General features: G+C 42.4%; 1 protein-coding gene across 6 annotated transcripts in view; it reads left to right on the forward strand.

The window, feature by feature from the left end:
* Positions 1-22,862, forward strand: part of sox6 (SRY-box transcription factor 6) — a 129,967-nt gene extending 107,105 nt beyond the window's left edge. For 3 of the 6 annotated variants that reach the window (XM_070993590.1, XM_070993667.1, XM_070993742.1), the window contains 6 exons: positions 2,081-2,261; positions 2,493-2,680; positions 13,367-13,472; positions 20,299-20,532; positions 21,406-21,622; positions 22,409-22,862. In XM_070993590.1, coding sequence (XP_070849691.1) covers positions 2,081-2,261; positions 2,493-2,680; positions 13,367-13,472; positions 20,299-20,532; positions 21,406-21,622; positions 22,409-22,715 — 1,233 coding nt within the window. In that variant the 3' untranslated portion in view covers positions 22,716-22,862. The remainder of the gene's footprint in view (positions 1-2,080; positions 2,262-2,492; positions 2,681-13,366; positions 13,473-20,298; positions 20,533-21,405; positions 21,623-22,408) is intronic. The other 3 variants (XM_070993812.1, XM_070993862.1, XM_070993899.1) reach the window with 1 other exon arrangement.
* The last annotated feature ends 1,230 nt before the right edge of the window (positions 22,863-24,092 follow it).

Genomic DNA, 24,092 nt, shown 5'->3' on the forward strand with positions numbered 1-24,092 from the left:
AGAAAGACCATAAATCATGCCTCGCAATTGTCAGAAGCCACTCTGGCTTTCTCTTGTCTCGCACGCACGTGCACACGCACACACACAATCCTTCAAGTCTCTTGCCTCCTGGGATTTCCATTGAAAGATTGCCATTTAACTGACTCAACGGTGTCATTTCATCACGTTAATGCAATTCTCCATTTGTCAGATTATATGGGTGCCAGTTAGGCCAATATTAATACAACACTAATTCTAGTCAAAATATTTCAAATATTGACAAATATCAGAAAATTAAAGACTTTCAATGAAATGAATCATACATGAAAGGGAAAGCAAACATCCTACCATCTGTATTCTCAGTCCAATGGAATCATATTGCCTTTAGTTTTGTTTGTCTGCTTTCAGCTTCACTGCATGACAAACTGTTATTGGCACAGCAATAACAAGGCCTTGGGGCAGTGTATGCTTGGGCCATATGTTTGGACAAGGAGACACTTGGGCTTTGAAAAAGACTGTTAACGACAGCATGTCCCAGTCTGATGTAAAAGGCTGCTGTACACACAGGGCGATTTAGTGACATTTCTCTTTCTCTGGGATGCAGATTTTTATTTATATTTATGGTGATAAAAGATTGAATTATGGACAGATTATATTTAAAATGTATTGCTCTCCAATTAGATGTGATATTTAACATTTATTTTAATGTATTAAGAAAAATGAAAAAGGCTATGTTTATTTCTTTATATTTTCCAATATGATTTCAGCATAGATATTGTCAACTATGCACCAACTGGCGATAATAACTAATACAAGCCAATTAATGTTACTTTGGTTTTGTGTGTATTTGTACTCTCAAGAGATCAAGAGTTTAAAACACTCTTCAACAAAGGGGCAAGCTCTAAAATACCTGGCCTGTGCCTCCCATTGTTTGTCTGCAGGTACCCACAGATAAAATAATGTTTGGTCCCAGCAGACAAGTGACACCTTGAAAAATAGTGGTTTTCATCTCACATCAGGAACTGCTCTAAAAGCTGCGACTGGCACCCAGCAAACAAAGGACCAAACGATTGCATCCTCCTCTGACCTCATCTCAGAACAACAAACCAATACCAAAAAGTCAGTTAAATGTAAATAAAAACAGAATGCAATCATTTGCAAACAAACTGTTTACTGACAACAGTTTTACGAAGTGTTCCAGAGCCCAAAGTTCACAAAGTGGTGAACCTACTATCACCTGCTACCAATGAACCTGTTTACCTGTGGAATGTTCCAAACAGGTGTTTTTGGAGCATTAAACAACTTTCCGAGTCTTTAGTTGTTCCTGAACCACCTTGCTTGAAATGTGTTGCTGCATGAAATTCAGAGTAAGCATATGTTTACAAAAATCAATGAAGTTGATGAGGTCAAACATTAAATACATTGTCTTTGCACTGGTTTCAGTTGAGAGTATCAAAAGGGTCAAAAGGATTAGCAAATGTTCACATTCTGTTTTATTTAAGTTTTAAAGTGTCCCGTCTTTTTTTGGAATCAGGGTTGTACACCATTTAAGGTGTTTTTAAATCATATCATTTTTTTAGGAATAGGCAAGTTAAAGCATGCAGTAAAACCAAGTATGCACAAATGAGGAATGGAATAAGAAAACAAGTTAATGAAGTAGATAATATAAGACGACATCTGATGAATGGAGCAGCTGTCTTTGATCATTGGCACTGCCGTTATCTGGTCATTATTTATTCTTCGAACCAGAGTGTAGACACAGAGAGCAGGGAGGAGGAGAGGGAGAACAGATGAAGATGTACAGAGAGACAGAATCTGCTTTAATTAGTGTGAACAAAGGCACTGAGCAACTGTGAGGAAGATCACAGTGGCACAGCTCCTAAGGAAGGATGGATGAGGAGAGGAGAGGATAGGAGAGAGAAAAAACTGAAGGAAGAACCAGGGAGGAGGTGTGGGTCAAGACAGGGATCCTATAATTAACAGGGAACAGAGGAGAACTGTGCTGTCTGGGAATCCTGAAACCCCCCCCCACGCAAATGGAGGCAGGGGGGGCACCTATTCGCATCTGCCTTTTCTCATACTCCTCTCTCTGCTGCCGTAGGAGGAGGGAACACAGCCGCTCAACTTGTCTGCTCGGCCTAAGACGACAGAAATGATCAAATCCCCCACATCCCCGACACAAAACCTGTTCCTCGGCAGTAAAAGCAGCCCCAACAGTCTCCTCAGCAAGGGTGGCATCCCCAGCCCAGTCGGAGGAGGCCTGGGCCGTGGCTCGTCTCTGGGTAAGACCTCAGAGCGTCTCCACTTTACATCTCACACATACACACTGTTCAAACACACATTTAGTGTGCGCTCACATCCAGGAAGACCACATTTCATGACTTTGGTACTGAATATCTGACAAAGACACTCCACTGTCAGAACGTTGTGAGAAGTTGCTTTGGTTCATGTTTGGCAGTGTGTTCCAGCAGGCTAATTTTGCTGTCCAAACCCCACTATGTGTGTGTGTGTAGATATTCTGTCCAGCCTAAACTCTACCGCGTTGTTCGGGGACCAGGACACAGTGATGAAGGCCATCCAGGAAGCTCGGAAAATGAGGGAGCAGATCCAGCGGGAACAGCTGCAACATCACCAGCAGGGCATCGATGCAAAGCTGTCCGCCCTCAGTTCAGTGGGCCTCAACAACTGCAGAGCTGACAAGGTTAGGACCGCTATCATGTCGTCTGCCTCTGTTTTATCCCTGATTCAGGTCTTCTCCATTGCAAGCTTTTTCCATAAAGCAAAAAAATAAAATAAAAAAAAAAGTTGACCACAAAGAGTGTTCAGCTCTCCCAGCAAGTAGTGGAGCAAAGAAACTATTAATGAAAGTAGAACACGGTGTTTTTGACGTAGCAGTCATTCTTAAGACTAATATTTCTTCTTTAATCCATGTCCAGGGTGGTCGTATTGATAAGAGCTGGCATAGTTTAGTGTGTACATGTGTATTTACTCAAATTAGTACGAATATGTTTGTGTGTGTGCGTGTTTAGAGGGCTCGGTGTTGTTGATGTTGGTGTGAGGGCCGTGACAGGCCATGGCGGTGCCCGGTGTGGGTTAAGAAGACTCTGAAGTCTCTGCCCAATTAAAGCAGACTTGCAGCCCTCTCCGTCCCCTGACATGGGATGGGGCTGCTTTGTACCAGGAGCACACACTCCCAGGGATTCCCTTTAAAAATATCTTCAATCGATGAGTCAATCAAGGAGAGAAAAAAGCTGTCCTCCTCTCTTCAGCTTGATGCCATGTTGCCAGTTGGCTGTGAGGAGCAGGCAGGAACTGGGAGCGATGCTCATTAATATTTCAGCACCTGACACTTTCAACCAACAGCCTCAACTAGGTCAATGTATATGTAAAAAAGTCAATGAATATCTATTTTGATTTCCCTCTAATTTGGTGTTTGGAAGAGATCACTGTCTACGCAGGTGGCAATCAACTATGCTCTTACTGAAGTGAAGCAAATAAATTGGTGCAGCCCAGAGAGAGGACAGAGACAGACCCTCCCCTGCTCTTAGCCTTTACTAACTAGAACAAAAACATCTGTACGACAACCAATCCATCATCTGATTTTTGTACTGACAAGCAGCTGTCATAAATGTACCATGTCAAGATTTCCCCCTAAATCCAAACCACCAACAGCATTTTGCACAAAATTCAGCTGAAGCTTTGCTCTGTTTTTGACTCTTTGTTTAGTTACAACGTGGTATGTAAAGCTTTTAGCGGGAGTATGCAAGCACCCTTTTTTCAGTCACAGGAGCTGCTACAGCTGCCTCCCTAACTCCCAACTAAGGTGGGCCTGTGGTCAACCAAGCAGCTGAATGTGCCACTACATGAAAGCAGTAACAGAACAATGGCTGTAAAGAGCCATTTTCAACAGGCAGCACACACCTACAGCTTCATTGTCCATAGCAGGTAGAGCTTAACGGCTTTTTTTACTCCCTGCTTGGTCTTTTGTCCGATTACGTTACTTTTCCTCCAAATTTGGGACAACCTACGTAGAAGCAATCATTTCAGAGGACGAGAGTGCCTTTCTTGTTTTTCTCCTTTTTTTTTCTAAAGAGATTTTCCGCTTAAAATAGTCAGTCACTCCTCACCTGTAATCTACCTTTTGTCTATGTTTGCCACCTGAGGAGAGATAGAGTGTTTTTAAGAAAGGGGGAAAAAACGGAGTGGGTGAGTGAGTGTGTGCTGGGTTAGTCAATGTGAGGTAGTGATAAAAGGGCCATAAATTGAAATACTATTTAAGAAATGGGTACGCTAATAGAATCATAGCACTGACGACACAAAAACAAAACTCCAAATAACGATTATAGCTGAAGTTCAGATGGCAAATGTGATTGTTGCATTGCATTTGAAGTCATTTAAGCAATACACACACACACACACACACACACACACACACACACACACACACACACACACACACACACACACACACACACACACACACACACACACACACACACACACACACAGGCACGTGTGTTTCTTGCAAGGACCTACTAATATCAATAATTGAAAGCATCACCTCAGGTAATATGCTTCTGTTTTCATTACAACATCATTTATTGCCTCATTGAATGACACCTTAACCGAGCTCGTGCTCGACTCTCTGGCTCGTGCAAATCACTGTGAGATATTGTCACCTCTTAGTTTCAGTGACACTGGCCCTATTAGGATGGTGTGAAATGAGAGGCACGCTTTATCAAGTCAGCTAAAAGAATTGCCCCATCATCTTCATCCTTCTGCGGCAATAAAGAACAGTAGGCTGTAATTCAGCGGTGAAATGAGAGAGGAGGAGAGAGAGCCTTTTGCTGATACAAGCCAACGAACTAGAAAGGTTTGAACGCCCCAGATAAAAGCTTTCACTTTGGTCAGTTTCAGAATATTAATATTTCACGAAAGCGCCTCACCTGACATAAATATGGTGTGGTCTTTAATAGCTCCCCTCCCAGTCTCTTGTTTGGAAGTTTATCATAGTGAGAGCTTACATGAAGAAGATTCTGGAAAGGTAACATAAATGGGATTAAGGAGAGGTTAAGATCATCCAGTGTGGCTGTTAGAGAGGGATATTAAATATTGATTTATCCCACTGTAATGACCGGGCAGAGGAGTGGGTCTAAGTGCTGCTTACAGATGGATCAATTCATCTTTTCATACAAAGTGTGTCTGAACAGTACAATGCATCCCTCCCTAACCTTTATCACTGGGACTCTCGCTCTCTCTTTCCCTCCATGGCCATTGACCTAGGAGAACATGGTGCAGACCACACTCGCTGTACAGTATACAAGCCTTTAACCTGAGGACATGTAAAATATTCATGCTTTACAGGAGCGTATTTTCTTGCTTGTCTTTTTATTTGTCTGTTTTTACTATATCCCATCAGTACAATAAAACCTTTTACAACCCCTCTGCAATTTACCTTTTTGAAATATTTATCTAAAGGTATTATTGTGTGCAGAGGGCAATTACTTTGTTCCATTATTCACTATCTCCTCCTCACCCAGTGGAAGCTTTTACCTAGAATGTGCCTAGAGTCAAATACAGTACATCTGAATCCATTTGTAACCATTTGAATTGTTTCCCTCTATTATGCACTGAAGCTATATCTAGACATGGTGTTTTTCAGGGTCACGGGTGAATAAATATCAAGTATCTGTTTGCGTACGTTTTCACTCTATGTGCAGAGACTCAACCATGCTACCATCTTGTCATCAACATTTATGGTCCACTGGAATATATGGTCAGTAGATCAGAGTTGTAATACTTTAAGATTACTTTAAATATTAATTGGCTCGGCAGACAAAAATAAGAATTTTCAGAGAATTTTAAGCAACGCATTTATATGACTTGTGCCACAAAAGCATATTTTTGAAAATGAAATGGCAGACTGTACCTTGGTCCTTGTTATCCTCAATGTGTTCAGACAGCTTATCATCTCTATCTAAGAATTACTAACTAAAATAATTGTTAACTTCAAATAACTTACAGATCTTTTGCTTCGTATTTCTCGTCAACTTAGATGTGGCCAGACGCATAACACATAACAGGTGCTGCTAGACCTTGTTGCAGACATGAATAGTATACCTGCCTGTAAAATGTAAATTGCCTGTAAATGAGTACCTTTTATTCCTCTTATTCAGAAATTGTAGTCAGATTGTACAGGGCTAATAAAATGCTCAGCCTAAGCAAACTGTTTCAAGCCTCCAGCGTTCATCAGTCTTGCAGACGCATATTAGCAAGTCCCTGATGGAGGTCCAATGTGACTGGTTAGATGATAGCACACCACAGGCCAAGCAGAGAAGAGGAGATAAAAGTCTTATCACATTTTGGGCCACTGACTGACTAGTCATCTGGCCCAAATCTGCAGTTTATCGACTCTGGGCCATTGGCCAAGCCTTGTTGCTTAATTCTGCATGGTCAGGTATGACAGATTTCTACACTGATGCATCAATTTCTCTTACTTCAGTCCTGACAGACGATGCATATGTGATGCCTTGGAGGTTGTGAGATAAAATGTATTCCTCTGCTGACATGTCCCTAACTGGAATCAAAAGGTGAAAGGCCAGTGTATTAACCTATTGAACTGCCCTTTTCCGCCCCGCAACTCCTCCTCTCCTCAGTATTGATGACTACAATTGTCCATTTCCCGTGTCCCCAAGCTCATCCTGTAAATATTCAAATGGAGCTTACACTGGTGCGCCACAAAATCCAGACTCCTAACCTATTGGTTATAATGGTTATACTCTTCCCTCCTGAGTGCGTGTGTGATTTTGTATGTGTGCGTGCATACATGTGCATGCATGTGTGCATGTGTGTGTGTATGTGATGCCAGGGCTCTATTCAGGCAAAGCCCTCACAAAGACTTTGAATATAATCTTGTCTGGTCTGCAGCCCTGGAAGCAATTTTCTGCTCCTTTTCGACTGCTGTCTTGGAAATTGCAAACCAAGGCGTTTTGGCTGCAATGTAAATCCTTGGCATACAAGGGTTTGCCCATCCAAATTAGATTATGCTCAGCTCCCAGACACTGGCTGTAGCCAGCAAGTGCTATTGTGAAGATTGCTTACATTAATGCTTTGTCCAATTGTTCATGTTTGCCAAAAGAATAAAAATAATGTATGACTCTGGATAATATGCGCCTGTGCATGTGTGTGTGTGAGTCTGTGGGCTTCTTTCCCAGGTCAGATCTTTGCTCTGTCTTGCCTCTTCCCCAGAAAGACATCAACACTGCATCTTGGTAGGGTCATTTGGCTGTAGCAGCTCCATTATTTTCTCCAGTTGTCACTTTACACTGTGAATTTCTGGCCTGTTGCAGAAATGCTGCTGGCCGTGGTTGCTAAGACCTGTGATACCGCACTCACCACGAGGCACATACAACAAAGGACGAGGAAAAGAATAGGCCACAAAGGGCCTATTTATAGTCTATGGCATTGTTGCAGTAGAAACATAATGGCTCATATGTCCAAAAAGTTGTGAGGTTTTGTCCATATGTGAAAGGGGTTTGGGAATGCCTGCACTTTCTAATATCCCGCTGCTTGAACCCTGGAGGGTTTGATAAGGCACTAGATTTCAGCCCAACTTAACATTCCCTGGAGGACCCAGTGAACAGTTCTGGATCATTGAGGATTGGAAGCCCGTAAAAGTACATGATGTCAACACAAATGATCTCAGCAGTGGAAGAGAGAAGAACATAACATAGAGCAATAACTGAGCACTGTGTCAGGAGTGTGTCACAGTGCTGAGATGGTTGTATGTTACCATTAGCAATTTTAGGAATGTATTGCATATTCCTAAAATTCTGACATTTTCAGCACATTTGAGTGTAACTGGAACACAAAATTGCAATATTTTGCACTCGACATAATGTTCACAAAATGTCCCAAAGTAGACACACGGACATGTGAAAGAAATCACTTTATGCACATTTCTAAATGCACATTTCAAACTGCCACTGAAGGGTCACATTTTGTGGGTTTGACTTGTTTTCCTTCCAACAAAAATAACTCATCTTGAATAATGATAGCATATCCTTTTATTAAAAACAAACAATAAACATTAAATTGGCACACAGCCCAGAGTAGGGTTACCTCGCCATTTTCTGGACATGGTTTGAGCTCCTTAATTTAATTAAAGGCCTTTCCTTCCTCTGTTTTAAACAAATGAGGTGATGCCCTGGCAGTACAAATGGGACTGGAATAGCAGACCATCTCTGCTCTGTGTGATGTTGAGGACGACTACTATAGAACAGATGCCAGCCTTTTGTGGCTGCTACTGTTGATTCTGCTGCTGCCTGCATTAGCCTTAGCAAAGGGAGAGCTCCGGATAAAAAGAGAGCAACAGTCTGCATGAAAGGAACTGTGGGTTTACCGCATGGCTGGATGTACTTAACATTTAAATGGTTCAAAACTAGCAAAAACTACTGGAAAGCTGCAGACTTATAAATAACATTGCAACTGGTTACAATAAAAATACAAAACAGATGAGGCGCTGAGCTGTGAGGAGCTGCAGCCATGTTAAAGTGCAGTCTTTGTCTCCATCAGGGCTGGGGCAGATTGTTGATGGATTTAGTCTGAGACCCTCGGAGAGAAGACTCTGAGGGCCACAGACCACAGCGATGACTGACACTTGATACACAAAGCCTTGTATTGTGGTTAGAGACCTACTGCCTTCAACTTGCCACATACCAGGTGTGTGATATAACCGGAGACATTATCAAACATGGACAAGTTTAGGGTCCTGCAGCTGTTAAAGCTTCCAATGATGAAAATTTTAAACATGTGCAATCAGAGATTCTACCCATAGTTTGAGATCTTGGAAGGTAAAGCAGAAAGGGCTAAACATGTCATTTACTGTATATACAGTACATATATAAGGCCAAAAAATAACCAGACTATTATATGACTTTAAGTTGGCAACTTACATTTGGTAATTTCTGAAAGGAATAACATGTGTCTTGAATGCCAGATGCCTGAATTATATGAAGCAGATTTCTCTTTAAATAACAATTCTGATGTCAAAATGATTTGGCAAGCAGATATGCTCTTGTGCCATCTGTTTTACCTTATTTCTGCATGGAGTCCAATCAAACGGTTCTCAAAATCAAATCCGAATGGAAAAGCAGAATTGGTTAATTAATAGTGATTATGTATTTAATGGTGAATTAGGACATAAATAAATAAAAAAAGCATGTTTTGGAGCAGGCCCAAATTCTACAACTATGATATTCAACAAGGCCTGGTTTGTCCATTTTCATCAAGGTATTAACAAGATACCGCGCTGAGAAAAAAATATGTCCAAAGCTATTGCCTGGTACAGTGAAGCCTCTCTTCAGAGAGAAAAAGAGCAGTCATTTCACTTCACTATCAAACCTGTTACATTAAAACTTTAAAATCATTTATATTTAACTGAGACAACTCGGAAAAACTGCATGCTGATCCACACCACAGTCCACCTTACTCTCCTGTTTATTTTTCTTTCATCTCTATTTGAACAATCTCGGGCCATATGGCTTTGCCTTATAGCCTGGAGCTATTTACAAAGGAGAGAGTGAAGGAGTGTTAGGATTGGCAATGTGGTGCCTAAATATAGGGCAGGAGTAGGCACAATGCACAGGGCCGTCCGCCACCCGCCTTTGCCCAGAATACACCCTGTGGGTAGAGCAGCAGGCCTCCGGCACATGTTCTGTGGCTGGCCAGATTAAAGCTCTCTTTACAGCATTGACAAGGGCTCTTTTGGGTTCCCTCGCCCAAGAAGTTGCACAGACTCCACTATCTACCCGCTCTCTACTTCTCTCTCTTCCTGAGTGACTCACAACTTCACTGGACTTGCTCATGGCTTCACTGGATAGCCATGAGCAACTGAACAAAAGGCATTGGTTACCAAACTTTAAAGACAAAAGACTGCACCGGCAGGGCAGATGAGATTATTGTGGGTGGCAGTTTTCCACTACAGCTCAGAGTGCATTGCTATAATTTTAGTTGTGGGGTGGAGAGCTGCATGCTGAAGTCATTTGAGGGAGGGACCGGTTGCTTGCCAGCGGTCGTGGTCAGAGTGGGAGGAGAATAATGTGTACTGTTACATCTTTTGTTTCCTGTCTCTTTATCTTTACCTCCTCACAGCTGCACGACTCCTCTGTATTCTTTGCCTTTGATCAGCCCCTTGTACTGTACATTATGAACACCTTTTTAATATCAGCCATATACTCCCTCCTCTCCCTCCCTGGCAGGATGGCCCGCTTCCCAGGATACTGCATGTCCTTTGCTACTTCTCTGTGTCAGAGTGATCAGTAAAAATTTAATGACACTATAAAATAATAAAAGTGCCATTAATTTATCACAGCACTTGATGCGTGGGCAGTAAAGAAGCATTAGTTCACTGAACATTTTCAAGCCTTAAAACAAAACCCTGATGCTGTGCAGATAATTTATGGCCCTAATTTCAACTGTAATTCTAATTCATAGATATAAATCTCCAAACTTATAACCAATAAGTATATTAAGCTCAGTATATAAAATTTTATGAAAATTTGTGGTACCATATTGCTCAGATAGTCTGATATTAATTAACATAGCTAACAGAAGGAAGGAAGGAGTACTTACTGTAACTACCTCTTTATATCAAGTATGTAAAAAGCTGGCTCGCACAGGGTATACAGTATGCACATATTTTCTACATAACCACGAAAAAAACACAATCCTTTTTATGTTAAATGAAGTGAAGGAACTTCAGAGAATTGTCTAGTGTAACTCACCAGATATAGACCCTGCCATTGGCTGCCTGCAGGCCCCTCTCTATCTGCATGCTACCATTTTCAAAAACCCCACCGAAACAACAGCAACCTGCAAGCGAGCAACCTACTGGCAGATCTATGCTGAAAATGACAAGTTACTTTAACCTGGTCACTAATGGTACAATATAAACAAGCTAGCAGCTGTTACCTTTTCCTCTGCAGGGATTTAGCCATCTTAATGCCAGGGCTCACCTCCCCATATGCAAATGTAACGCCAAAACAAGCCTACACACACACTATTTTGCAGGGGCACAGTTCTTGCATCCTGGGCTTTGCGCTGCCCAAAACGACTGTGATTAGTTGAAAGAAATACAAACAAGCCGGAGTGTTTTTGTCTGCTTATACCAGAATGAAAATAGGTTCACTCAGACTTTTCTCCTGCGCTGACACAGCACTGCTGAGATAGGTCTGGCTACGAGAGACTAAGAATCCAACAACAGCCTCATTCAGTCTTGTTCCCGGCTGTCTAATGTGCTGATGTGCACTAATCATTTGACTTTGTACGGTGGGGAAAGAAGTTCAACGCTGAGCTAGTTATTAATGAAATTCATTGATGGATGGCCCCTGTTCTCTCTCCTCCTCAGCCCACCATGATGCTTAATGATCATGAGTTTATAAAAGCACTTGATTGATCAGGAGGGACCAACAGAGCACAGAAGAGGGACGAGATGACTACTTTATTACAGACACACAGTACCCATGAACGCTGTGTCTTCCTAGTGGACTTTCCAAGTAGCATCTGAAGCAGCACCGTTGCACCATCCAGCTAATCGCACATCAGTCACTTTGTCATCAGGCTGCTAGCTTCTTTCATTAAGAGCAATAATGTAGCTGGGTGATGAATACGGCTCTGTGTGTGCGTGCGTGCGTGCGTGCGTGCGTGCGTGCGTGCGTGCGTATGTATGTGACACAGAGAAAGGCACCATACTCCATCTTCTCTTTACAAAGCGTCCTCTTGCCCAGCAGGGACCACCACATATGTCATAATTAGAAAACACTTAAGTAAGCAAAGGGCCGTCAGATAGACAGGCTCTAATCACAGGCCATAAGCAGGTAGTGGTTAATTGTATATCAGAATCACTCAGCTGGCCATAAATAATGACTGCTTCTTCAAGTATGATGTAAATTGCAGTGCTCTTTCTGTCTCTCTCGCAGTCCTTTCTTTTGAGGAATAGTTCTTGAATAAATAAAAGCATGAGGAAAATCAAAATACTGTGAAAGGCCTCAAATGGACTTGAACTGTCGTCATCCTTCATCTTGTCATCTTTTCTAAACCCTCAAAAAAAGGGTTATACAAAGGGGAAAAAATGTGGACAGATAGATTTCTTAATTAGTTCTTTTAAATGTGCAGTGATTACTGATGGTTGTCAGGTGAAGACAAGATCTAAAAATAAATATTTGCACTTTCACAATTACATCTTCTTAATTTTTTAGCACCTTCTCCTGTTGGTGGTAAACAAAACTCCCCTGTGGGGGAAAAGTGAGGAAACAACAAAACGGTACAATGCATTACAAAGAAGGGACTAAAAGATTAATGTGTGTGTTGGTGTCGGCGTGTGTGGCAGGGGAGCTGTTAGTATTGTGCGGGGACTCTACCTGAGTATCTGTTCAGACTGCATGTGATAGGCGTGTTTAGAAAAGACAGAGGCAGAGGTCAGTGCAGACTGTACATCTTTGGCAGAGATTGAATGCTCACCCTGGGAGTAAAACAAATGCTTTTTTTCTGAATGGTGGCAACATGCCTGCTTTTAGTGTCATCCAGGCGAAACCTTGGGGGGGAGAGATTATTTGTATCATGCAGAGTCAAAGTGTCCATCTCCTAGTTGAGTCTTTAGAGAGGAAGACAGCCCTTTGCTAATGCCCTGTGTATTCACTGAGGAAGTAGGTCATTCAACAATGGAGCCAGCAGCAGTCGGCACTCTCCCCTTGCATAATACATTAAGTGTAATGTGCAGCAACTATTCAGAGGCCCCCCGAAAGCTGTTATTTTATTCTGTAAATGCACACGGACATGACATTTAATATTGTCACGGAGCGCTGAATGACAGGGTTTCATTGTGCGTCAAGTACAACATGATGCCAAGTTTAATCTGAGCACAAAGCGACATGACAAACGGGAAAACACGGTGTGTTCTCCAAAGCATGAACTCTGAATAAATGATGGGCGCTGAGCTCTGGGCGCTGTAGACTGGAAGGGAGGATGTAGGGAGAAGATTACAGAGGAAAATCTGAGCACTGCAAAGAGGGCCACGGCCCCATTGTGTGCTTGGGATCACAAAGTATCCTTCTGTAAATCTATTTACAGCACCCCTGGCCCTCACTGTCTCTCTGCCTCCTGTCATCCATTATAGCAGCAGCTGAATAGAGAGATGAGAGAGGAAAAAGCTACATCTAGCTCATGTCAAAAGAGCAGCTCTTCAAAAGAAGCTCCATTTATTGAAGACACTTTTTTTCCTTTTCAAAATTTCAGATTCCTGATGCAGTTATTTTTTTTACAATTCTATGACTGTAAAAACGTCTATATGTGCTTGTTTGTGTACCTGACTGTTTGCGTTTCCCTGTAGGAGAGGGCACATTTTGAGAGCATCGGCCACCACCTGGGCAAGCTGGGTGAGGACGGAAAGATCAGCCACAGAGTCATTGACCTGACCAGGCCAGAAGATCTTGATGGTAAGGCCATATGTGGGTTTCTCTTTTCTTTGTCCACATAATTGTTATTGCTTGTTTGTACACCAGGTGACTTTATGTTTCTTCGTAATCCAAATTCAATACAAGCTACTGTGCTAAAGCGTTAACATTGCTGAGTGGATTATCTATACATTCTCGACTACTTCTGTACTACAAAAGGAGTTTTGATGGCTGATCAGGTCCCCTTCTGCATGTGTCTTAGAGGGGTCTGTGAGGGTGTGTGCAGAAACATGTGCGTGTGTGTGAAGCAGATGTGGGGGTTGGGTGAATGCCGTTTGAAATGAGCCGTGGCTGCAAGGTCTTCACAGGTAGGTGAGCGGAGGACAAGGGTGCCTGAGGACAAAGCTGGCTTTTTTCCAAGCTCGGCTCCTGTTGCTGTTGTGCTTGTTTGAGGTCCTGGACACAGGGGTGTAAATTCGGGTTGCATCAGTGTGACAAAGCGTCATCTCCCTTTGTGGCGCTGGCCCCTACACAGTAGCAAGGAGTACCTCAGTGCACAAATGTTTGTCCGGCATAAATATTTGTAGCAGTTTCCATGGCACCTCAGAGCCAGAGCAAAGAGGAAAATGGTTCTGACTCATCTTTGATGCCTCAAAGAGTCTCAAGGCAGAAGGATAGACATTTCTCAGGACAATGTAAACCATCAACATCTTTAAATAGCATCTTAGACACATTTCCCATCAGTTTTAGGAATAACTGCTACTGTATAATTGGTTCACACAGACTTTTATTAAAAAAATGTTTTTACTTCCCTTTAAAAATGTTTGTTTACATCCATGTCTACTTTCACATCACACCCAATCCTGAGGATTTCAATTAGAGGTGCATTTAGCGGAGTCATTGACATGTTTCCCATGTGAGCCACAGCAGCAGATCCCATCCCCACCCGTCTGACTCCTCGGACAGATGTGCTTCCAGTGCTCATTCTCCCAGTGGGAACCTTCCCTCTGTGGCTACTGTGGAGTCAGGACCGAAACAGAGCGCACACCAGGGCAGTTGTGTCCTTTTAAGTCCTGCGCAGGGCTGAGGGAAAGGCTTGCGCCAGACGCCTCACATCAGTGTTCCCAGTGGGCTATGGATTAGGAGTAAGCAGAGGTTAGAGGAGAAGAGAGGTCCTCTTCCCAGGGGGAAATGGCTGGGAGCCAGGGCAGCACACATTACTCAAAACACACAGTTACCATTTCTTCTCTTTCACCACAAATATATCTGTCTGTCTCTTTCAGCTTCACCAACAGGAAAACACATACGGCTGAGTGATGTGAAGCAGGGTTTTATGATGTGAACCACAAAGTGTTTACTCTTCTGAGGACATGTTTACTTTCAAAATCCTTGTTATGAGGATTTTCTACTCCCTGAACCAATTGAGGCTCGGTTCCCGGGCATACCTTGATATATAGGGACACACAGTATCTGAGTGCAGCTTATTTCTGCTCATTTATAATAACATATTTGCTGTTTTGCATGTCAAAAGTCATGCAGATGTCTGGGTAAAAACAGGGTTAAATTTGGTTGACAAGTCATACTAACATATTAATGTTTAAATGGCATTTAAAAATACTATATTTCAACATGTAGAATGGGTCTACTTTACATTCAAATAAAGTCATTTTACTCCTCTGAATCAACGGTTATATGTTACCCACACATCTAAAAAAATGTTTACTTTTCAACCAAACTTAGCCAAGTTCTAACCCAGACATCTGGATGTCTTTTGAACTGCAAATCAATGCTTACTGAACAGTAATTCTTAAATCATAAGTGAAACACACACTGCTTATACTTTGGTTGTTTCCTGAAAAGGAAAATTACTGGGTGTACCTCCCAGCCCTTACAGAGGGTGTGAAAGCCCCTTGGTGTGTACAAGCTTTCCCTCCAGAACAGAGCAGGCACATTGAGCAGACCCAGAGCACAGCACACTTCTGTCATCACAGCAGTTCACAGAAAGCTTTAGGTTGCTTGTGCTAATATTTGCGAGGCATGCAGCAACCAAAGTCTTAACGACTTGGGGGAAAAAGTAGCAAAGGAATGGAAATAGATAGGATTTCCTTCATTTTACAAAGCCACGAGTCAAACGCACGAACTCACTGCAAATTCATTAAGTCTTTTTAAACTCTGATGAAAACATTACCAAATACCACAAAGGCCTTCAGCCCAGCCAGGCCCTTTGTTCATTCACATATGGCAGGACGGAGTTGCTGTGTAGCTGAGGTTGTGTTTGTCTAAACCACCCCCCATCACTGAGGGTCCACAGAGAACAAAGGGGTTGATGAGAGATGTGTGGAGGCAGGAAACAGAATTAATCTAAAACGCCCAGCGTGATAATATAAACCACAGAGTGAGAAAAGACGAGGCTTTGGCCGAGCAGTGTGTCTCTAACAAAGTCCACATGGAATAGGATGAGAAGAACAGTGCTGTTGCATTGTTGTTGCAGATCATTGGTGATGGGTTTATTTGCATCGGTAGCTCAGAGCTGTTATGGCGTTTTGTACAAGTTGATTGTTTGAAGAGGTTTTTGTTGTTGTTTTTCTTCCACTGTGAGGCCGTGGGAATCGAGCTCTGGCTTTTATTGCTGAGGAGTTTTCCTCGAAGAAGGCTGAGATGAGGAGGCTCAGACATAATGATTTTTTCGAGACAACAACAATAGCTACACAGGTCAACAAGATCAGCGAGGAAGTTCTGTTTTGATGTTGGCAAATTCAAATTTACACCCAATGGGACAAATTTCTGTGTGTGTGTGTGTGTGTGTGTGTGTGTGTGTGTGTGTGTGTGTGTGTGTGTGTGTGTGTGTGTGTGTGTGTGCGTGTGCATGCAAAGCTGGCATGTTTGAAAAGATTAGACTCCACTTAAATACATATGAGAGGGGATAGAGGAGACAAAAGTAAAAGCTGTAGCCTGCATGTCGAAACAGGTTGGCTGTTTGTTCCCAACTTCCCACGTGCGTGCACTCACACCCTAACAGAAACACATGCACGTGCATGCACACACAGGCTGACATGCACACACACAAACTGCAGAAACCTCAAATCATCCTGAATGGAAAAGGAAAAAAGGACTGACATGTTATAATAGGCCTTATATCACTTGTAATTTGTAATGGTTTAATTAGTGTGCTATGAGCTCAGGCTAGAACAGGGGCACTGAGCGCTGTGTCCTGTCTGTCCATAAACATTAATCTAGCCTGATCCTGCTCTGAGGGAGAGGCTCTATTGTCAGCAGTAAATGCCTTCAGTCAGAGGTGTTAGATTTGATCCCAACAGGGAGGGTTTGGCAGGTTTGCGTGATTGTTGCCTGCTCACTGAGGCTCATCCTCTTGAGCGGATTCCTGGGTGACATTATGTGTCTGCCCGCAGAACAAAGATGAGTAAGGAGGAGACAAGGGGGAGGGGAGGGGATGGCCAGGGCAGTGCAACCCCCTGGCTCGGTACATGGTCGAGTCTGAGCCTGCAGCTCACAGGTGTGACAGGCTTTTGGGCCTTTGCATTCACTCTATTTCTCTCTCTTTTTTCTGCTTCATCCCTATCTGCTCTCCCTTCTCAATTTTTTATACACCCCCCACCTCCCTGCCCTCCCCCATAGACACACACACACACAATCAGTCTTTCTCACTGTAATTCATGCTGCTCATCTGCAGTGTTTCCAGGAGAGACAAATTAAAAGGGGATTCTCATATCGCTCTGTCACACTTGAGCTGCAGGCCTCATGAATCACAATAAATTCTATTAAGCAGCACTCCCCCTGTTTCGCTCCTTCCCCAGCTACCACCCAGGGGGCCTGCCCCTGTCACTGCTAAACATCTGTGTTTATTTACACAATCACACACCTAACTAACTGATTCCTAAATGTCCTGCACCTCCTGGAAAAAATAGTTAATGCTCATTTGCAAAATGTCAGAGCAGTGTCGGGCTTTTCAATGAAAAGACAGAAACAATGTTGCAGCAAATTGCATGTTGCAGTTTCTTGGGATTTGCTGAGACAGGCTGCTAATGCGGAGGACGCCTCTGATTAAGTCATATATATTACAGGGGGTGAATAAGAAGCCAAATTTATCTACGATGGAAGCCTTGCATGCTCTTATATTATATAAAGCCACTCCCCTGTAAAGTTTGTACTCTAATCAGAGTGAAGACTTTCTTATTATTCTAGGTCAAAGGTCAAACTGTGTGTTAGGCTGTTGGTTTCCCACAGAGGCCGCCTTAGGTCTGAGTCAGCTTAATACCTTCATCACTTTTTCCTTTACAAGTCCAGGACCACAGAAACTGCCTGCGTACAGGTGAAGATGATGTAACTCTTGTTCCTTTCAATGGCTTTCTGTAGCATCAGACAGCAGACAGGCGCTTTTCTATGAGCAAAAAAACCATGCCTCATCTGGCTTCCCTCCAATGAACCAAGTCACGTGGCTGGTTTCCTGGCTAACTATGGATGTGGCACTAGCTGATGGCAGGCGGTTGTTTTGTCCCCCTCCCCTTAAGAAGCTCACCTCTGCCCATATGCATGCACACCAGTATATAAATTGCTGAATCAGTGTCAGTGATAGAGTAATGGCACGGGAGGCATCGTAAATTACAGCAAGCGATCCCGGGGCGCAGACACTGGCTGTCGTGTCTGAGTGAGCGCTGCGCTCCTGAGCTAATGAATACCTTCATCTGGCCCCGGCAGTCAGCAGATTGCCCCGCGTTGATGGATACTGTCAGCCCTCCGCCACACCACATTTCATTGCACAATAAACATGGTTGTCAAAACCAAACAAAGTGAAATCAATTCATCCTGTACAGTGAGTGCATGCTAAATGAAATTAACGTACTGTGGGGTTCGGTGGCAGCAAAGGTAGTGTATTATTTCTGAATTCATGATGGCTTTGGGGCCTTAAGCATTCTAGCAACCAGAAGCACACACAACGAGAGATGGTGATCACTTGAAAAAGTGACACAAAACGACTCTCAAATGTTCTGATTTAGTATTTTGTGCATGCCGTGTGTGTGTAAGTATGTATATTTCTATTAATGTATTCGGCCATGTAGGCAATGTTATTAAAAAGAGAGATTAAGCAAAGGAAAAGCTCTTCCAGATTATAGGCCTCCGATGATCATACGAGAGAAAAAAATGTCTCAAAATATATAATTCACAATTTAATGAAAAAAGTTAACATGTTTAAAAATGAATGAAACAAATTCCTGACAATCTAAGTCTAATGTTGGATGAGTTACGGATTGTTAATAAATACATGTAATATATGGATTTTAACCTCTATTGTCGAGATTTTAACATCAAGAGACTGTTTTCCTCTTGCCCCCCAAATTCAAGTATATTTATATATTTATTTTCATATGACTGGAAGATGTGAATCCTCTGGGCAGCAACTAGCACAGTCACAATGTGAAAACACAGTTTTCACTGGCCTCTCAGATGAGGGCAAGCCTCTGTGGATCATCAACATGGCTTGTTTGACTGTTAAACATGAGCTGGTGGAAATCGATTTGTGGGGCCTTTGTACTGGGAGAAACAGGTTTCCTAGTGGGCAGCTGGACCTCAAACATTCTCTGTGAGCATACCAAAACTAACTTCCACCACACCTCCACCTCTATTATACTGGAGGCGGTTGTGTGCTCCTTCAGTACAGCATCTGTGAGTGTGTGTCTCAGACTACATACACTGCCTTTTCCCTACTTGTCTTCTATAATACTTTTGGAAAGAAGACACACTTTTCCAAAGTGAAGACACTCAAACTCTTGAGGCTGAAAATGGTGCGGCAGCATCTTCAGTGATTAGAGCAGAGTGAGGTTTCTGCGGACTTGGAATTAATGTCTCTGCACAGCCCTCCATTACTCATTAAGAATTTGATTTTGTTTATCAACTGAAATAATAATAGAAATCAAACCCCAGGTAACGTGTGCCAAGGCTGCTAGTGGAATGGTCTAATGAGAAGGCTTCACATGTGGATGATGAAATATGCATGAGTCATCCCAAGCTTTCTTTTCCAGATTTGAGATCATTAAAGATGTATCGTAGCATATGGAAGGCTTTTTTTTTTTTGTCTTATTTTTCAAGCCTTGTTTATCAACATGTTTTTGTTTGTTTAAATATTCATACTGCTTTTATTTAATTCTTTCACATCTTACATATAAAAGGAAGCAAATGCGCATGCAAACAGAAATCATTATCAGTCTGATGTACAGTTTAATACTGAGAGAAACTCTCTTATGCTGATTGTGAATGCCCTGATTGAGAAACAGCACTTTGCAGAATCGGCACAGTCTCTCATCGCAAATGTTTTTGTTTGTGTGTGTGTGTGTGTGTGTGTGTGTGTGTGTGTGTATGGTTGAGTAAGAGTGAGAAAGAAGACGTAGAGGAATGAATTTTAGAGACTGCCTCAAGTCCCATATTTGTTATTTATGTTGACATTCTTGCACTTTTTATAGACACTATGAATGTCAAATTGTAATGTATGTAGCTGCACAGAGACGTGTGAACACTTGCAGACAAAATATTTAACTGCCATTGGAGTCCAAGGTCTTCTTCCTCTCTGGGTTTTGGATAGGTCTGAGTATACTGTAAGTTGAAGAGCATGGCCCTCTCTTAAACTGGCTTTGTATTTTATGGCACATAAAATATTGGCTTGTCATTTCAGGTTTTCCACTCAATAGAAAGTCTAGCGCCCTTTAGGAGGATCTCTATCCTTGCACTCATCTGAAACAATGTTCCAGATGATGATAGCAGTGCTGACAGTAGATGAAGGAGAGTTTGAATATGGCTCGTCATTTAATCAATGTCTTGCCTCGCTCTCTCTTCTTGTTCTGCTCTGGCTATGCAGGCTCCAAGGAAATAAATGGCTCTGCAGATAAACCCCAACCCTATTATTGTTGGCCAACAGGAGGCGCTGGATCTGCTGAAGCTCGAGTCTTCAGGGAAGCCCGAGGAAGGAACAACAACGAGCCCCACATTAAAAGGCCAATGAATGCATTCATGGTGTGGGCCAAGGACGAGCGGCGCAAGATCCTCCAGGCTTTCCCCGACATGCACAACTCCAACATAAGCAAGATTTTGGGTAAGACCATTTAGATCAACTACAAGTCACTTCAGCAAATACTTCCACGTATCACTCTCCTCAGTCAATGCAACTGACTTTGTAAATCCAGTAAGGGCTCCATTGCTTTATTATCCCTGTTAAGTAAATTAGTATCACTTGCATCTGTACTTATGTCACTGGCAAACAAAACAAACAGAAATATGTTCTCATGTCACCACTTCTGCACATTTAGATATGGCTTCATCACTCTCCAGTTAGTATAGTTGATCTGAGAAAGTAGCTACAAAAAAGGAGGAGGGTTTGTTATCTCATAGGCCACCTCAGCATACAAATAGATTTATAGCCCATCACTACCATAAGTGTTTGTCATGAAAAATGACAGAGGCCAAATGGGTCTTGTCCCCTCAGCATTGGAGTCCATACATCAGAGCTGTTAAAAGTGCTGTCATCCAGTACAGAGTAGGACACTTCACAGAGCTGCAGTATTTACAACACTAGCTAGTTGTTTCTTGCTGTTTGACATCAAAGCATGTCAAACAGCATGTTAATGTGCATACACGGGGATATCAAGAGGTCAGTGTGAAACGGATGATAAAATGTGATTTTTGCTCAAAACTTTCTGCCTCTAGGAAGTGTGATTTGGTGTTAAAGTCTTGATTGCATGTAGTGAAATGCAATTTGACTGAATTTTACAACCCTGACTTATTCTGCGATATGAGAATTCTTACTCTGAATTTGATACTAGTAACACATTTCAAACAAGTTGGGACAGGAGCAACTAAAAACTGGGAAAGTTAAGGAAAACAGGTTCATAGGTAACAGGTGATAGGATCATAGCTTGGTTCCTGCTTGTGTTCAAATACTGAATTCTGAACCTACTGCACTGTGTAGGTTCTCGGTGGAAGGCCATGTCCAACCAGGACAAGCAGCCATACTATGAGGAGCAGGCCCGGCTGAGTAAGCTCCACCTAGAGAAGTACCCAAACTACAAGTACAAGCCTCGGCCCAAGAGGACCTGCATTATCGACGGAAAAAAACTCCGCATTGGAGAGTACAAGCAGATGATGCGCTCACGGAGACAAGAGATGAGGCAGTTCTTCACTGTGGGGTAGGTGCGCAGTCACAAATCCCACAAACTAACCACACAAACACACAGACAATTATACCAACTGGGCTGTAGCTTTTTACCTCCTTTGAGCTTGTTCTCAATAAAATGTAAGCACCATTTCCCAAAGCGAGCGCTGAGTTAACCTCCACTGCATTGGTGCCTGACAGGAGCCTGACATGCACATTAAAATCAAGTGTTTTTTGATAGCTGTGATTTAATCATTTTAGACAATAGAAGTCGGCAAATGGAGCATGAAGTGCAGACATTATTACAGGCTATAAGCTGTAGGTATAGACTTACAGAAGCCTGGAGGGCAGCAGTCTGAAGCTTAACACTTTAATTTACTGTGTGTGGTTAGCAGGAGAGCCCTTCTCCAGGTGTTCCCATGTCAGTCATAAGCTTCAGTGGCTGGAGTATCAATCATCCAGCACAACAGCAGACAAGAGCAGCACTAACCATGTATTGGTTTTATGTCACCAATAAACTGGGCAGTGTTTCTGAACAGCTCAAGACGGGAGCTGTCAGGAGAACCTCTCTTTTCCCAAATCATTTTCACAGAGCTGCTGGCTGCTGTGGGAAACCCCCAATCCAACCATCTCAGTTTGAGTGCTGCAAAAAAAAAAAAATAAGTTTTTTGACTACCCTCAGCAGCTCTCCCTCCTTCAGCAGCACTTTCAACTTTCATTCCATCTGCTCTTTAACCATTTTTGAGGGTCAGGTTTGTATTAAAAGTCATGAGAGAAAAGTGTCATTAATCTTAATTTTATCTCTTTCTCCCGCATCCAGACAGCCACCGCAGATTCCCATCACCACCAGCGCCAGTATGGTCTACCCTGGGGCCATCACTATGGCGACCACCACACCCTCACCTCAAATGACATCAGAGTGCTCGAGTGCCTCAGCGAGTCCTGAGCCGTCCATTCCCGTCATTCAGAGCACCTACAACATGAAGCTAGAGCCCAGCACCATGGCAAACAACAGCGAGCCGGTCAACGGCGAGGATGAGATGGACATGTACGAGGATTTTGAGGACGAGCCCAAATCAGACTATAGCAGTGAAAATGACACACAGGAGCCAGTCAGCGCCAACTGAGACCTCTCTAATGGTGGAGGCCAATGCAGACACAACACTCATACAGGAGGATGCCCAGAGGGCTGGTCTGAGCTGATCTGAGGGAGCGAAAGAGCAAAAGAAAACAACACCACGAAGGTTTAAAAACGTTTAAAAAAAAAAAAAAGAAAAAACACAAAAAAACAATGATGTATCATTTAGGAGCCAGCATGCAGATGTGGCTTCATCCAAATGAAAAGCTATTTGGTCTTAAATGTTTCTTCAAGTGTGTAAAGCAGTTTGGTTGTGGTAATTTTGTTTTTTAATCTCATTATTTCTTTTTTTCATTACGATCATGGACATTTACACAATTAGGTCATTGCCTAGAACTAAAGACGGAACTTGAAATTGAATATTTGATATAAACCTATAACGCTTGGTCATTTATCTTGTTTTCCTCTTTAATTAGGTGATTTTGATATATTGCATAACTGTTCAAGATGGGAATAACATTCTCACTCAGGTATAGTGTGCCAGCCAACAGCTTGTGAATGTTTTTAATCAAGAAATCAATTATTACAAGAACAAAATATCTCAAAATTCATATGGAGTGATTCCAACTTATTACAGAGGGAAATTACACATTATTATTATTATTATTATTATTATTATTATTATTATTATTATTATTTTGTGTTTTTGTTGTTATTGTTTTCACACAAACTGCATCATTTAGTGCAGAAGTGCCAAACATTTCAAGTTGTTTCTAAAATTCTGTAGTCTTTTGGGAGAGGCTTCGTGAGTCTTGGACAATCTCTTGATCTCTTAATACAGCTTCATTCTCCAGTCTTTCTTTAATTTACCCTGACAAAATAAACAAATGAAACTCAGGAACTTGGAGGCAGCAGGCTCTGCAGGAGGTTACAGTGAGGGCCATCTTTGGGTGGTAGCTTGCAATGCTAGCTGTTCTCCAGGGAGCCCAATGCAGTGATCATCAATGAAACCGACCAGCCCTTTCATTTCCTCATCCCAGTCCACACACAGCACCGTGGCATCCTTAGCTCGCCTCTAGCTCTGCATCCCAGTCTGACTCACCATTCACCACTCTTAATCAGAGTGATTGTAATCAGGCCAGAATGCTAAAGGGCCAAAGGCCTCCAATCTGTGGGATTGGAACAGCGGCGAAAGGCAGCTTTGGGGGCATTACAATCTCAAATTGATGTTGTACAATGTGAAGCTACAGTGCGATCTGTTAAACGCTTTAGCCCCATTTGGACGGCAAGTTTAAAGTCTTAGGTCTTAGAACTTCATTTTTTTCTCAATCTTAATTCTTTTTAGACATTGTAAATCTTAAATTGACACTAAGAAGTCTTAAAGCAGAGCACGGACATCGGGCTGATGCAATGAGTTGATTACTAC

This window comes from Chaetodon trifascialis, chromosome 1 (genome assembly GCF_039877785.1).
Source record: "Chaetodon trifascialis isolate fChaTrf1 chromosome 1, fChaTrf1.hap1, whole genome shotgun sequence".
Taxonomy (NCBI): Eukaryota; Metazoa; Chordata; class Actinopteri; order Chaetodontiformes; family Chaetodontidae; genus Chaetodon; species Chaetodon trifascialis.